Source organism: Rhamphochromis longiceps, linkage group LG7, assembly GCF_057381845.1.
Source record: "Rhamphochromis longiceps isolate RC_006_pf linkage group LG7, R_longiceps_female_GT1.1, whole genome shotgun sequence".
Taxonomy (NCBI): domain Eukaryota; kingdom Metazoa; phylum Chordata; class Actinopteri; order Cichliformes; family Cichlidae; genus Rhamphochromis; species Rhamphochromis longiceps.
Genome location: NC_140563.1, coordinates 62,728,861 through 62,741,744, shown reverse-complemented (window position 1 = coordinate 62,741,744; position 12,884 = coordinate 62,728,861). Strand labels below are relative to the sequence as shown.

Sequence of the window (12,884 nt, the reverse complement as noted above, 5' to 3'; positions counted from 1 at the left end):
TAGGGCCTTTACCTTCACTATAAAACACTCTGAGGTAACTGTTGTTGTGATTTGGTGATATCTTAAAAAAAAAAACAACAGAAAAATTTGAATAGATGTGTGAAACCCTACACCATAAACTAGCATATTAAAATGTATTTATGTATTGCCTTATTAAAACTGTGAAACCTCCTCCTATGAGCCTCACAGGACTGAAGGAGGAAGCAGCATCAGCTCACAGCTGATTTTATTTAGTGCAATTAATGAGGATGAGGAGCTGGAAGCCTCACTTGTGTCCTGACCTTAAACAACATGCTGCAAATACTCTGTGTTGCTCTTGTGTGTGCAGAATATCTGAAAGACGGTAAAAAGTCAGCATCTAACATGATTATTTTTTTAAATTACATTTTTCCTCTTTAAATAAGCAAGCGGGTGTTTTTCTCTCCTGTTGTGTTTCAGTGTACTGCAGTCCTCTACAAGAAGCCAAACGAGGTATAATGTGTTCACGTTTAAGCCTGGAGGGATGAGTGTCCTGGTATTTTAAATATCAGAACACTCTTGAGCGTTATGCTGTGTAAATGTGTTTTTACAGCTCTTAAAGATGACTGGCTAATCAAGGCGGTGCATTACATGGAGGAAAACCCAGAAACTTTAGAAGGTGAGCCCTAACAGTGTTTTGGTCATATTTTTTCTTCATACATGATGCTGTACCTCACTGCGCACAGTCAGTTGTGCGCAACCAGGAGCCACAAGCTACCTAGGTTTATTCAGTGTTAGTTAGTCATATGGGCTGAGTTAATTCTTCTAGATGGAGTTTGATTATTAATGGATCAGATCATTTTGGCTAACTAGGAAGCACCTCAAGGGTGTGGCTGATAAATGTTTTATCAGCCGTTATTTATGAAGTTTTTAGGATATCATTTGTAGTTAATAGTCAAACCTTTTCAAAACAAGCACTGGAAACCTTAAAGTTATCACATGAACTAATGGTAGAAAATAAGTGAATGTGATTGAACAATACAACTTTGTAGTAGCACTTTGTAGCTTCATGCTGATCTCCTCTTGTCGTTCTGTTAGAGCTGATGGACAAAAACTATGCTTTGGCAGAAGGAGACATGGTGCTGTTGGTGAGTTACCTGAGAACACATGCCAAAACTGAGGCAACAGATCCACAGACAGACTTCTACACAAAATTTGGTTTGAAATGTCTGCACATTGAGTTTAGGAAAAAAGTTTGCAAGAATTGTACTCTTTGTAAATTATGGACATAACCACAGCCATGTTAGTGGGACCTGTGGTAAACTTCCAGCTGAGCATTTTTGCCACCATAATTCTAGTGTTCTGAATCCAAACATGATCAGAATGACAGAAACTAACAACAAGGTGGGGCCTTGCCTCCTTTGAGTCTAATGTGAACCATAATTTACAAAACAAATTCAGAAGGGCATGAACATGGCAGTTAAGACCAGAAAATCGTAGGAAAAAGTTCATTGAGGTCATTTAAGCTTCATAACACTGAGCAAAGATGTGATGTGGACTAGGCAGTCGGTGAACACTCTAAGTATTTCATTTCTTCTGCAGAATGACAGGAATGCAGTGAGCAGTAGCTGGCCAACTCTGGAGATACCCTATATCATTAGCCCAGATTTAGGTAAGCACAGTATGTGCATTTCATTGGATCTTTGAGAAGTCTGTCTTACTGCCACTTTGTTTTTCAGCTAGTCGCACAGATGATATTCTCTCTGCTATGGAGATGGTGTCCAAACACACCTGTGTATCCTTCCACAAGCGAACCATCGAGCAAAACTACCTGCTCTTCAAAACCAGTACAGGGTATGTAGTTTTCTGAAGCTCAGTCTAAACTCTGTTTGAACTGCAGTTGGAGCTCAGATTGTATGCTGAACACCCCAAGTTTTCTGCAGCACTTAGTGTTCTGATTGGGTTTCTGAAATATTGGGTTTCTGAAATATTCAGTTTCTGTATCTTAACATGACAATATGGCATCCTGGCTGCAGAAACCTCTGGCCTGTACTGCAGGTCAGCATACTCAGAACCTATATCAGGCTTCACTAAATCTAGTAACTGCTATCACGTAACAGAGAATCACTCAGCAATGTCAGTCTACAAAAGAAAAAATGGTGAATTTGGTACTTCAGTCATGCCTCAGAGCTCATGACTGTGAGGATGGAAATGGATCAGTTGAAAGTGAGTTTAAGCACCCTGACCAAGGCACATAACGCTGGTTTAAAAAGAAAAAGACTCTCCTCACTGCTGGCAAGATTAAGTACAGCAACAACTGCTTTTTATTTTTCAGATATTAATGTTTAAAGATGGATGTCTCATTTAAAAGAAAAAAAAAAAAAAAAAAAACAGGACACTAACCTGCAGTTTTGTTCTAGCTGTGCGTCATTTGTGGGCTTAAAGGGGGGCGAGCAGCCTGTTTTTGTTGGGCCCCAGTGCATGGTAGGTAACATTGCACATGAGATTCTTCATGCTCTGGGTTTCCACCATGAACACACAAGGATGGACCGTGAACAGCACATCACCGTTATTCACAGCAACATTATGCCAGGTAAGGGTTCTCCTCAAATATTATCTGTACTGTTTAAACGCTATGGTAGCTAAATGGTCATAATGCTTGGAACTTGTACAATAAGAAAAAGTGTTTTGTATGTATGTGTTTTTCAAACTCCAGCTTTCCCTTTATTTGACATAAAAAAATGAACCTGTTTACATGTGTGAGGCAAACACAGCTCTCATCTTGGAAGATGAGCTTCACCACAGTTTACTGCACATTGTGCATTTACCAAAACTTTTTGGGGGTTATTGATTGTTTACACTCAGGGAAAGTATCACATGTCTTTCAGGGATGGAGAAAAACTTCAGAATGCAAGATGGCGAGACCTTTTCTCTTCCATATGACGCTACCTCCATCATGCACTATGGAAGGTACAGTACCCAAAATGACAAATGCATAACAAACCGTTTCTCTGTAAAGGTTATGTGGTACTTCAAGGTGATTACTCTTGTGTCAGGGATTTTTTTTCAGCGACCGGCCTGCCCACCATCTTCCCAAAGAAAGATGTGAAGGAAATGGGACAGAGAGATAAACTGACAAAGACTGACATTGAAAGGGTTCGACGTCTCTACAGCTGTGGTATATTCTCAACTCTGCTCACTGCACATAAATTTCATTTGTGGTCTCCACATTTTGAAGCTTTAAAGTTAGTGTGGCCACCATATTTTTGTTGGAACCAGAAGTGATCGCATGTGGAATCTTAGCAAGGTGCACCGAGGCGCTGTTTGGTGCTAATGTGGAGAAAGTGATCCAACAAAATGTCTGGGATTGTCCATCAAAAAGTTGTCAGCCAAGCTGCCTGTCAAAGTAGCCATGCCTCTGAATTCAAGTCTTACCCAAACCCAAGTGAGTTGTAAAGATCCATTAGCTAAAAAGAGCACCCCAGCCTAATATAGGACTTTTGTTTTCCCTCCAAGTGGCAAAAGTGAGTTTCCTTGTGACAACCATTTTGCATTTTTAATCATTTTATATGTACATATGATTTATATATACAGTTAGGGCCGTATGTGTATATATATTTAGACACTGACACAGGTTTTGCCTGTTTACTAAAACATATTCATATTGTTGACATGGACATAATGTGTAGACTCTCAGCTTTCATTTGAGGGTATCCACATTCAAATTGGATGAAGGATTTAGAAGTTTTAGTTCTTTAACATGTGCTACGCTATTTATTTTTTTAAAGGGACCAAAAGTAATTGGACAATTGACTTAAAGGCTATTTCCTGAGCAGGTGTGGACAATTCCTTCATTATCCCATTATTGATTAAGAAGATAGTAGGCCTAGAGTTGATTTGAGATGTGGCGCTTGCATTTGGAAGATTTTGCTGTGAACCATGCGGTAAAAGACATTTTCTGTGCAGGTGAAGCTGTGAAAACGGAAACAAAAAAAAAAAAAATCATAGAAATTGCTACAATATTAGGAGTGGCTAAATGTACAATTTGGTACATCCTGAGAAAGAAGGAAAGTACTAGTGAACTCAGCAATGCAAAAAGATTTGGATTCTTTGGACAGATTCTACCAGAATGATGATATACCACATCACCTGTAAAACATGGCACAGGCAGTGTCATTGCTTGGTCGTGCATGGGTGCCAGTGGCACTGGGATACTAGCGTTCATTGGTGATGTGACACAGGACAAAAGCAGCCCAGTGAATTCTGAGGTGTTCATAGACATGCTGTCAGCTCATATCCAGCTAAATGTAGTCAAATCGATTGGGTGGTGTTTCATTATACAGATGGATAATGGCCCAAAACATGCAGCCAAAGCAATCCAGGAGTTTATTAAAGCAAATAAGTGGCGTATTCTTGAATGGCCAATTGAGCATGAATTTCATTTGTTGAAAACCTGAGACAGGCCCACAAACGGAAACTGAAAGCTGCTGCAGTAAAGGTCTGGCAGAGCATTAAAAAGGAGGAAACCCAGCATCTGGTGATGCCCATCAGTTCAAGACTTCAGGCTTTCATTGGCAACAAAGGGTTTTCAACCAAGTATTAGATATGAATATTTTATTTTCAGTTATTCCATTTGTCCAAATACTTTTGCACTCTGAAATTAAGGGATTACGTACATGCAATCTTTATGTAACTCACTGAATTAAAGCTGAAAGTCTGCACTTCAACCGCATTTCAATTTAAAATTCATTATGGTAGTGTGCAGATCCAAAATTAGAAAAAAAAAAGTTCTCTGTACAAATATTTATGGACCTAACTGTATAAAATATGCCAATGAAATGTATTGGCAAAGGACATCAGCAGTTACCTTTGTGTTTACCCAGAATTTGTAGCACATCTGGTTAAAGTCTGAACCACTCTGTAAGCCGTCCAATATAATACCAACATAAAGGAAAATCTGTAAGGAAATATAGGGTGGGCTTTGTAATTTGTTACTTACCGCATTCAACAGTTGAAAGCTGGAATAGATACCTGAGCTCTGGCCTCAATAGCAAGTATAAGAATAACTGAAGGAAACTAAAGACCTAATAATAAGTCTCACTCTGAACAGACTCACAATGTAAGTCAGCCAGCAGAAATGGCCAAAACACTAGTGTGGCAGAATATAGACTTTAAGACCCGAATGAACAGATTACAAAATGCCAGAGGGGGGCTGTGTTAAAGAAACTGCTAAAGTCTCAGAAATTAAGGACTGAAAAGATGCAAACCAACTACAGAGAGGGAAAAATGTCAAACAAAGAAAAGATGTCTGACCGAGACATGGCAGTCAAATGATGTTGAACTGACAACAAAGATGCCCTTGAAAGCTGATTCTGTTCATCTGGAGTTTGCAAAATTAAAATTTTAAAAAAAAAAAAAAAAAAAGCGATGACCTGATGATCCCAGAATGTCCTTTCTGGGTTTTCCTTGCCTCGATTATTGAGGATGCATTTGGATGTACAACGAAGATGATAGCAGCAGTTTAACTTCCAGAGATTTAAAAGCTTATTAAAACCATTTATTAGACAACCATTTATTATATTTTTAAAAAGTCAAAGTTAACTAGTAATTCTATACATGCAGACTCAATGAGTTTAAAAAAATGCTGTTTTTAATCTTTGCTTGTTTCTCATTTTTCCAAGATTCCCTTAAACAAACTGAGAAGGAAAGCCATGACTGGGATGATGTCTGATCTCGGTGCCACCGATGGAGGCTATGAGAACCAGATTACTAGCATTGTGGTTCTATCTGCCTACTCCAGCACCTGAACAATGACACTAGCAGTCAGCAAACAAACTAGTTGTCATCACTGACACATCTATTAATGAAAATATGCTGGCCAGGATCTGGTGGATTCATCTCCACTGTTCAATAAACCAAAATACTTTGTTTCTCTCTAACCAGAATTTGTTAAGACTTTATTGTTTGCACTTTTTTTGGCTTCTGGGGGAAGAAATGGTAGGCTTGATGATCAGATGTGCACACTGAACTCACTCAATTTCTGAATTTTAGAAAAATAGACTTCAATTAAGGGTAAAAGAAATATCACAAAGGAATACAGGTGATGTAGTTTATAGTGCGATATTTGGGTTTTAAAGAGCAACACCCATATTCTCACGAGAGCATGGGTGTAAAAGCTGTTCTGATCCACACTCCAGTCCAGAAGGTGGCGGTAATGCACCTGAAGGTGTTTGGCAACCGGTATAAAAAGATAGAAGGCCCCACAGAAACCAGTGTGAGTATTCCAGTTTGAAGGACCACTTATTCTGATGAAAATAAACTGGTTGGCTAATAATTGATATGAATATGTTTATTACAATTATGAACTCAGATTATGCAATTAGTCTTTTAACGTTTAATAGAAATTCTTTTGTTTACTTGTTTTTAACAGGAAGCGGAACCTAACCGGAAGCACGTGTCGGTGACGTCTTCCTTGAAAAACAAAAACAAACCTGTGTGTTGCAATATTTCTGTTTTCAGTCGACGTTTGATCAGCGCCTGAAATCGTTCGTCTCGTTTTTGGTGTGCGCCTTATGGTAAGACTTGCATATGTATTTAAATCCAGAGAAAACCAACAAATGATCGCTTCTGCCTCCTGCTAATGTGGCTAGCTGCCTCTGCCAGCTTGTGTTGCTCAGCTTAAAGCATCCAGAGAAAAACGAAGACTGTGGGCTGAAGATCCGTCCTATTCTTTTGTCCCATCTTTCTCAGGTTGCTGCAGTTTACCGGTAATAGCTTGTTTGAGAGCCATGGCCCAGCAGAGAGGAGTAAACAGCCTGCAGTTCAATCAGGACCAAAGTAAGTTGCCTTTGTTCATGAACTGAGTTGGTGCACGTTTTAGAACCAAACTAAGTTGAGTTACTGAGGAGAAACCTGGCAGATTTACAGAGGCTCGAAAATTTTATTCATATTAACGTCAAAGGGGAAAATGCACACCCAAAAGAACAAGATAACAATGGGTACAATGAAACTAGAGAAAGTGGTGTGAGAACGGTGGCACGTTCTCTGGCTACACAAAGGGAAGGCCTTCAAGGGAAATGGCTTTGTTCTGTAACTACATTCTTTTCAGAGCTTTTCAACATAAAGTTTACCAACCTAATTTGGTAAATTAGGTTGGATGGGTATGATATTAGAATAATACACATAGATGAAACTGAACACTGCTGTGAAAAACCCAGAACGATTTACGAGCTAACCGCCAGACAGAAACTACATGTATTAAGCTGGTTGTGGTTAAACATATTACATATACAAAAACAGAATTAGTAAGAAATACAGAACCAGGCAAATGTGTGATAAAGGAAAATCTATATGTACCTTCAGTTATTCTCCTGATATCCATCCACACGTTCATTAACTACCAGTGATTACTTGTTTTGCCGGTTAATCGTCTGATTTTCTGACCTGGTCACTGCTTGGTGAGCACAGCCTTCCCCCAACAAGGCAGCGCTGAGACTTATCTTCTGTCTAAACTGAAAATGTATTGCAATATGTTGATGAATGTGTAGATCAGAGGGAAGGTGTGGGTTGAGTAGTTTGGAGACAGAGTTAGAGAGGTGTGTTTTGGACATGTGCAGATAATATAGAAGATAAACAGCATTATTTAGAAAGAATATATTAAACTAGTATATAATAGCAAAATCAGTCTGATGAGTCTGTTACTGTTGCTGTTGCTAGCACTATCATGTAGCACTTGAATCAGAGTCAGAATACTTTATTAATTCCTAAGGAAATTATGTGTTTACAGTTGCTCCAAGACGATAGGAACAGCAACAGACTGAACTAAATTAGATAATAAAATAGATTACAAAGTTACAAAATATAAGAAATAACTTTAATATATACAAGTAGCTCAATTATAAATATCCAGAATATTACAGAGAACTATGGAGGCAACACAATGAAAAAGCCCCTGATGTCCCCAGCACCTGGTTCAGTTTGGAGGATTATTACTGGGCTGTAAACGGCTCCAGGCAGCTAACATGTTAGATTTGCCAAAGCTGAATAAGAATGATTCATAGGTTTAAATCTTCTCTGTCCTCTAATCATCACCAGGCTGTTTCTGCTGCGCTATGGAGACGGGGGTCAGGATTTACAACGTGGAGCCGCTGATGGAGAAGGGCCACCTGGGTGAGTCCTCTGACCCGGCTTTCACATGTAGAGCAGTGCCTGAGAGAGAGCTCATTCATTATTTCTAGACATGCTACCAATATTTTTCAAGACATTTTGGTAATTATTTTCAAATGTTTCATGAATATTTCAGACATGTTATGTGTTTATAGATGTTAATACTTTTCAGACTTTTATTAGTGTATTTAAATGTTTTTCGTGGTACCTCAAGTGGCTGAAATGCTGGGAAAACGATGACTTTCATAACGAGAATACAAGGAAAACATTGTTCTTGTGCACCTTTCCCTAAAAAGGACTTGAATATGTGTTTGTGTCATTTGCAGACCATGAGCAGGTTGGCAGTGTAGCCCTGTGCTCCATGCTGCATCGCTCTAACCTGCTGGCCATAATTGGAGGTGGAGTCAATCCTAAATTCTCAGAAATATCTGGTGAGTTGGTTTAAAGTAGGACGTGCATTGTACAGCTTTGACCGGTGTGTGTGTGTGTGTGTGTGTGGGGGGGGGGAGTCATTATTATGAGAGGTGTTTGCTATACCCAAGATATGTGAGTGCACCTTAAAAACATGATGGAAAAATAAGTTTTTAACAAAACAATGTCAATGTCTCAGTGTTGATTTGGGACGATGCTCGGGAGTCACGGGATCCTAAGGACAAACTGGTGCTGGAATTCACCTTCACCAAGCCTGTTCTGGCTGTCCGCATGAGACACGACAAGTGAGTTTTACATCACCTCACACATGCTGTTTATTGTCACTGAACTGTCAAAATGATAGTTGCCTTTGCTCCCTCTAGGATCATCATTGTGCTGAAGAACAGGATCTATGTGTACAGTTTTCCAGACAACCCTGTCAAGCTTTTTGAGTTTGACACCAGAGATAACCCCAAAGGTATCATACTACTTGTGTAGAGCTGTTTTTCCATTGCAACATCCTGCTTAGCATTTTGAATACAGTGAATTCTTTCTTTCAGGTCTTTGTGATTTGTGTCCCAGTTTGGAGAAACAGCTTCTGGTCTTCCCAGGTCACAAATGTGGCAGCCTGCAGCTGGTTGTAAGTCACAAACAAACAGGACGTTTTATTTCTCCTGAAGAAAATGTCTGTGTCGTAAAAGTCGTAGTCTAACATGTTGCTTTTTATTCAGGACCTGTCCAACACCAAACCTGGAACATCATCTGCCCCTTTTACTATCAACGCCCATCAGAGCGAGATTGCCTGTGTGGCACTCAACCAGCCCGGCAGCGTGGCAGCTTCAGCCTCTCGTAAAGGAACCCTCATCCGCCTGTTCGACACAACGACCAGGGACAAACTGGTGGAGCTGCGCAGAGGAACAGACCCTGCCACTCTTTACTGGTAAACACTCAAGTAGTAAATGGGTAGTGCACCGATGTTCCAGAATATTTCAATGTTCCTGTGTCTTCAAAACCTCTCAGAATCAGACCTCAGTGCATGCAGCAAGGAGCACACTTAGCGTTACAGAGATCCTTCACCCAATAAATCAAAAATAAATAAATAAATGCCCTCTTCCTAAAACTCCTATGAATGTATATGAATAGAGCCAGTTACAAAAATATCTGTCTACACATTTCATTCAAAAAAAGATCACCACTGCACAGCTTCAGTTGATATTAACCATACGTTGTAACATCAACAGGGGTTGCTGAATCTGGCCCATTATGTGTTAATGGGCACATTATGTTCTCTGGTAATTTCTTTAATTAATTAAATGAATTACAATAGTCTAAACTAATATATATCTTACATCTTAAAAACTAGGATTTTTTTTTTGGCAATAGAACAATACATTAATTCTGTTCCTCCATCAAGATCAGAGAAATTAAAGACAAAGAAAAAGGCCTTCTTATTCCATATTTATTCTGCATGATGAATAAACTGATTTTAGGAAAAGTCATGAAATATGAGGTGAGGGTTTTAATGTAACAGAGCTACAGAATGGCCTGTAGCTCGGTTACATTACATTTGGCAGTTGTAAAATGATACTTGTGGTTTTTCTTTCCAGCATCAACTTCAGCCATGACTCATCCTTCTTGTGCGCATCCAGTGACAAAGGCACAGTTCACATCTTTGCACTCAAAGACACCAAACTCAACCGTCGCTCTGCGTAAGACCACTTTCTGCTAATTGAGTCCTTTTAACACACACACACACACACACACCATCGTGATCCTCACGCCTCTGCTCCTCTTCATCCCACAGGCTGGCACGTGTTGGGAAGGTGGGTCCTGTGATTGGTCAGTATGTGGACAGCCAATGGTCATTGGCCAGCTTTACTGTGCCTGCTGAGTGTGCCTGTATCTGTGCTTTTGGAAAGAATACTTCCAAGAACGTCAACTCAGTCATTGGTGAGGGAAACGTCAAAATATAAATGTTGTCTTTTGTCATATACACAACACAGCAACATGACTGCATTGGTTGTTACAGTGACATAACCATAAATTCACACCTAGCATGTTATGGTTGGCTCGTTCACTGCTAAACAAAGAAGGAAGAGCCGGGACTTCCGGCGTGAGGACATGGTAGCATAGCACCAGAGACCCTGCTATTGGGGCTCAACAATAAAGGAGGAGATGTGTGGCGAAATAATGCTTATCGGGAATCTGAAAAAGAAGTCGGTCACAGTGTAACATCCCGAGAGTCAAGATGGGGAGGGGAGAGAGCCACACTGGAAGCACACCAACCTATAGACTCTCAAACAGCTGATCCCGTTTTCTTTATTGGTTAGGATTTGATAGTGATGGGAGTTTTACCAAAATTCATAAGATTCTTTGCTTTGATGCTGTTTTTAATGCGTTTTAAGGATGTAAACACAAACATTTTACCCATGTCTGCAATTATTAAAAAAAATAAATAAATACGATAGTGGCATGTGAAGAAAAACAAACTTTATAGCTTGAATATTCAGTGGATTGCTGGATTACTAAAACAATCGGTAGCTGCAGCCCTGGATCATGTGTGTGTCGGCCTTTGTGGTTTAAAAAAAAAAAGTAGTCCAGAAAAAAACTCCCATAATGACCATTCTGCACTGTATGCACCATGGACGCATGTTTTACACTTAGCATGAGTTCACTTGTATTTACATATGGCATCTGATATTTTAACAAGAACAAGAATTTGTGTCATTGTGCCTTTTTTTTTTCTCTCTCTCTCTCCATATGCCGTAGAGCCACAGTGCTAAACTCTTTAAACTTCTTTAAAAAAGAAAATTGTCATTGTAGTTCTGTTTTGTCTCCTGCAGCCATATGTGTGGACGGGACCTTCCATAAGTATGTGTTCACCCCTGATGGAAACTGCAATCGAGAGGCCTTCGATGTGTATCTGGACATATGTGATGATGACGACTTTTAAGGCCACACAGAGAAACAAGTTCTAGATGAACATGAGGATTATGAATGGAAAAAGACTGATTTTAATGAATTATCTCCTGCTGTGAATCTGAGGAGCACAGACTTAATGCAAAGAGTCTGTTATATGAAGTTTTATGTAATCAGTTTTACTTAGTGTATAGCAGTGTAAATATAAAGTTTTCTATTGGGCTGTTAACCATCACTCTGAAAAGTTCATGTTATATAACAAAAACAGGAATGTATATGTGGTATGTCTTGGAAACTAATATTGAATTAAAATGATACTAAAATTTGAATTCACTTTTGCTAAGAAAGCAGAACATGAAGCCCTGTTATTTGCCTGTTACATTAGTGAATGTATGGTGCACATTTCATGGCATAAACAAAAAGCACTTACGTGGAAATGTTGCTTTGTCATGCTGCTGTAGCAGATCACAAACCTCCAGAGCTGCCACTCTCTGGGGAGTATTTCCTTTTAAAGAACATGTACTTATTTTATGTATATTTTGTTCTTTTTAAACATGGTTAAGAAGTTGGTAGTGCAGTAAAAATTAGATAAGAGTAGCATGACAGAAGTTTACTCTGATTGCACAAACGTCATGTAGGAGCAGGTAATGGATAAAAGGCATTGAGCTTATTACATGGAGGAGGTGGCAGATGATTGCTCCATTCCGTAGTCAGTATCCGTAGACACTCCTGTCAATGATCTGACTTGAGGGGGTTCAGGCCTAAGCAGAACAGCAGTGGGGACAGAGCTACAGTGCTATGGGCTTGAAGTTTGCCCCTAGCGTTGTACGCCACATCCCCATTGAGTTCTCGATGAAGGGTCTTAGGGTCCTAATGATCTTGTACAATTCTAGGCATTCTGGGATCCAGGTGTGGGGCACTAAATCACAGGTGGTCTTGTAGTCAGTAGCTGGTGTTTCGCTCCTCTGGTGTTCCTATTCTCTTCTGTTCCCCACTCATGTATTTAGCCATATGCTTGTTCATCTTAGCCACTATGATTCCTGATGGGAGTTTCCATGTGGTGCTCAGGCAGGTTATTGGCTTGTAGTTTGATGGGACCTTCAGTTAGCAATTCTGGGTGTTTCTCAACGATTAGCAGCTGGTTCATTTGTGCTGCCATATGCTCGTGGAATCAGCTTCTTCAGTCAGTATGCGTGAAGCATGTCGGGACCTGCTGCTGTCCAACTCTTCATACTGGAGACCCTTTATTAGATATCTGCCACTGTGATGGTTACTGGACCCTGTTCAAGGAGGTTACTGTGGTCTGCTCTTAGGTCCACAACTTGCTCCTAAGTTAGTGTCTATTGCAAGTATGTTTTTAATCGCAAATGTGGGTAAAACACTCACATTTCCATGGTGACAATGGCACGCTACAGAGCCATCTACTAAAT

General features: G+C 39.7%; 2 protein-coding genes across 2 annotated transcripts; both read left to right on the top strand.

The window, feature by feature from the left end:
- Positions 1 to 291: 291 nt before the first annotated feature.
- Positions 292 to 5,689, top strand: LOC146666636 (hatching enzyme 1.2). The gene is made up of 10 exons (XM_085411385.1): positions 292 to 343; positions 439 to 471; positions 572 to 637; positions 1,057 to 1,106; positions 1,561 to 1,630; positions 1,698 to 1,812; positions 2,379 to 2,551; positions 2,847 to 2,928; positions 3,015 to 3,136; positions 5,640 to 5,689. Exons 1-10 carry the CDS (start codon positions 292 to 294, stop codon positions 5,687 to 5,689), a joined length of 813 nt encoding a protein of 270 aa, XP_085267511.1.
- Positions 5,690 to 6,388: 699 nt separating this feature from the next.
- wdr45 (WD repeat domain 45) lies at positions 6,389 to 11,783 on the top strand. Its single transcript, XM_085414748.1, has 11 exons — positions 6,389 to 6,533; positions 6,709 to 6,795; positions 8,053 to 8,127; positions 8,451 to 8,555; positions 8,735 to 8,840; positions 8,919 to 9,013; positions 9,096 to 9,175; positions 9,267 to 9,475; positions 10,143 to 10,244; positions 10,340 to 10,485; positions 11,379 to 11,783. Exons 2-11 carry the CDS (start codon positions 6,747 to 6,749, stop codon positions 11,486 to 11,488), a joined length of 1,077 nt encoding a protein of 358 aa, XP_085270874.1. The 5' UTR covers positions 6,389 to 6,533; positions 6,709 to 6,746; the 3' UTR covers positions 11,489 to 11,783.
- Positions 11,784 to 12,884: the final 1,101 nt, after the last annotated feature.

Bases quoted from the DNA above. Each gene is read 5' to 3' on its own strand.
- LOC146666636 (XM_085411385.1), top strand. From the start codon at position 292: ATGCTGCAAATACTCTGTGTTGCTCTTGTGTGTGCAGAATATCTGAAA. The intron at 344-438 runs GTAAAAAGTCAG...GTTGTGTTTCAG, and splicing joins TGCAGAATATCTGAAAGACG to TGTACTGCAGTCCTCTACAA. The intron at 1,631-1,697 runs GTAAGCACAGTA...TTTGTTTTTCAG, and splicing joins TATCATTAGCCCAGATTTAG to CTAGTCGCACAGATGATATT.
- wdr45 (XM_085414748.1), top strand. From the start codon at position 6,747: ATGGCCCAGCAGAGAGGAGTAAACAGCCTGCAGTTCAATCAGGACCAA. The intron at 8,841-8,918 runs GTGAGTTTTACA...TGCTCCCTCTAG, and splicing joins GTCCGCATGAGACACGACAA to GATCATCATTGTGCTGAAGA. The intron at 9,176-9,266 runs GTAAGTCACAAA...CTTTTTATTCAG, and splicing joins GTGGCAGCCTGCAGCTGGTT to GACCTGTCCAACACCAAACC.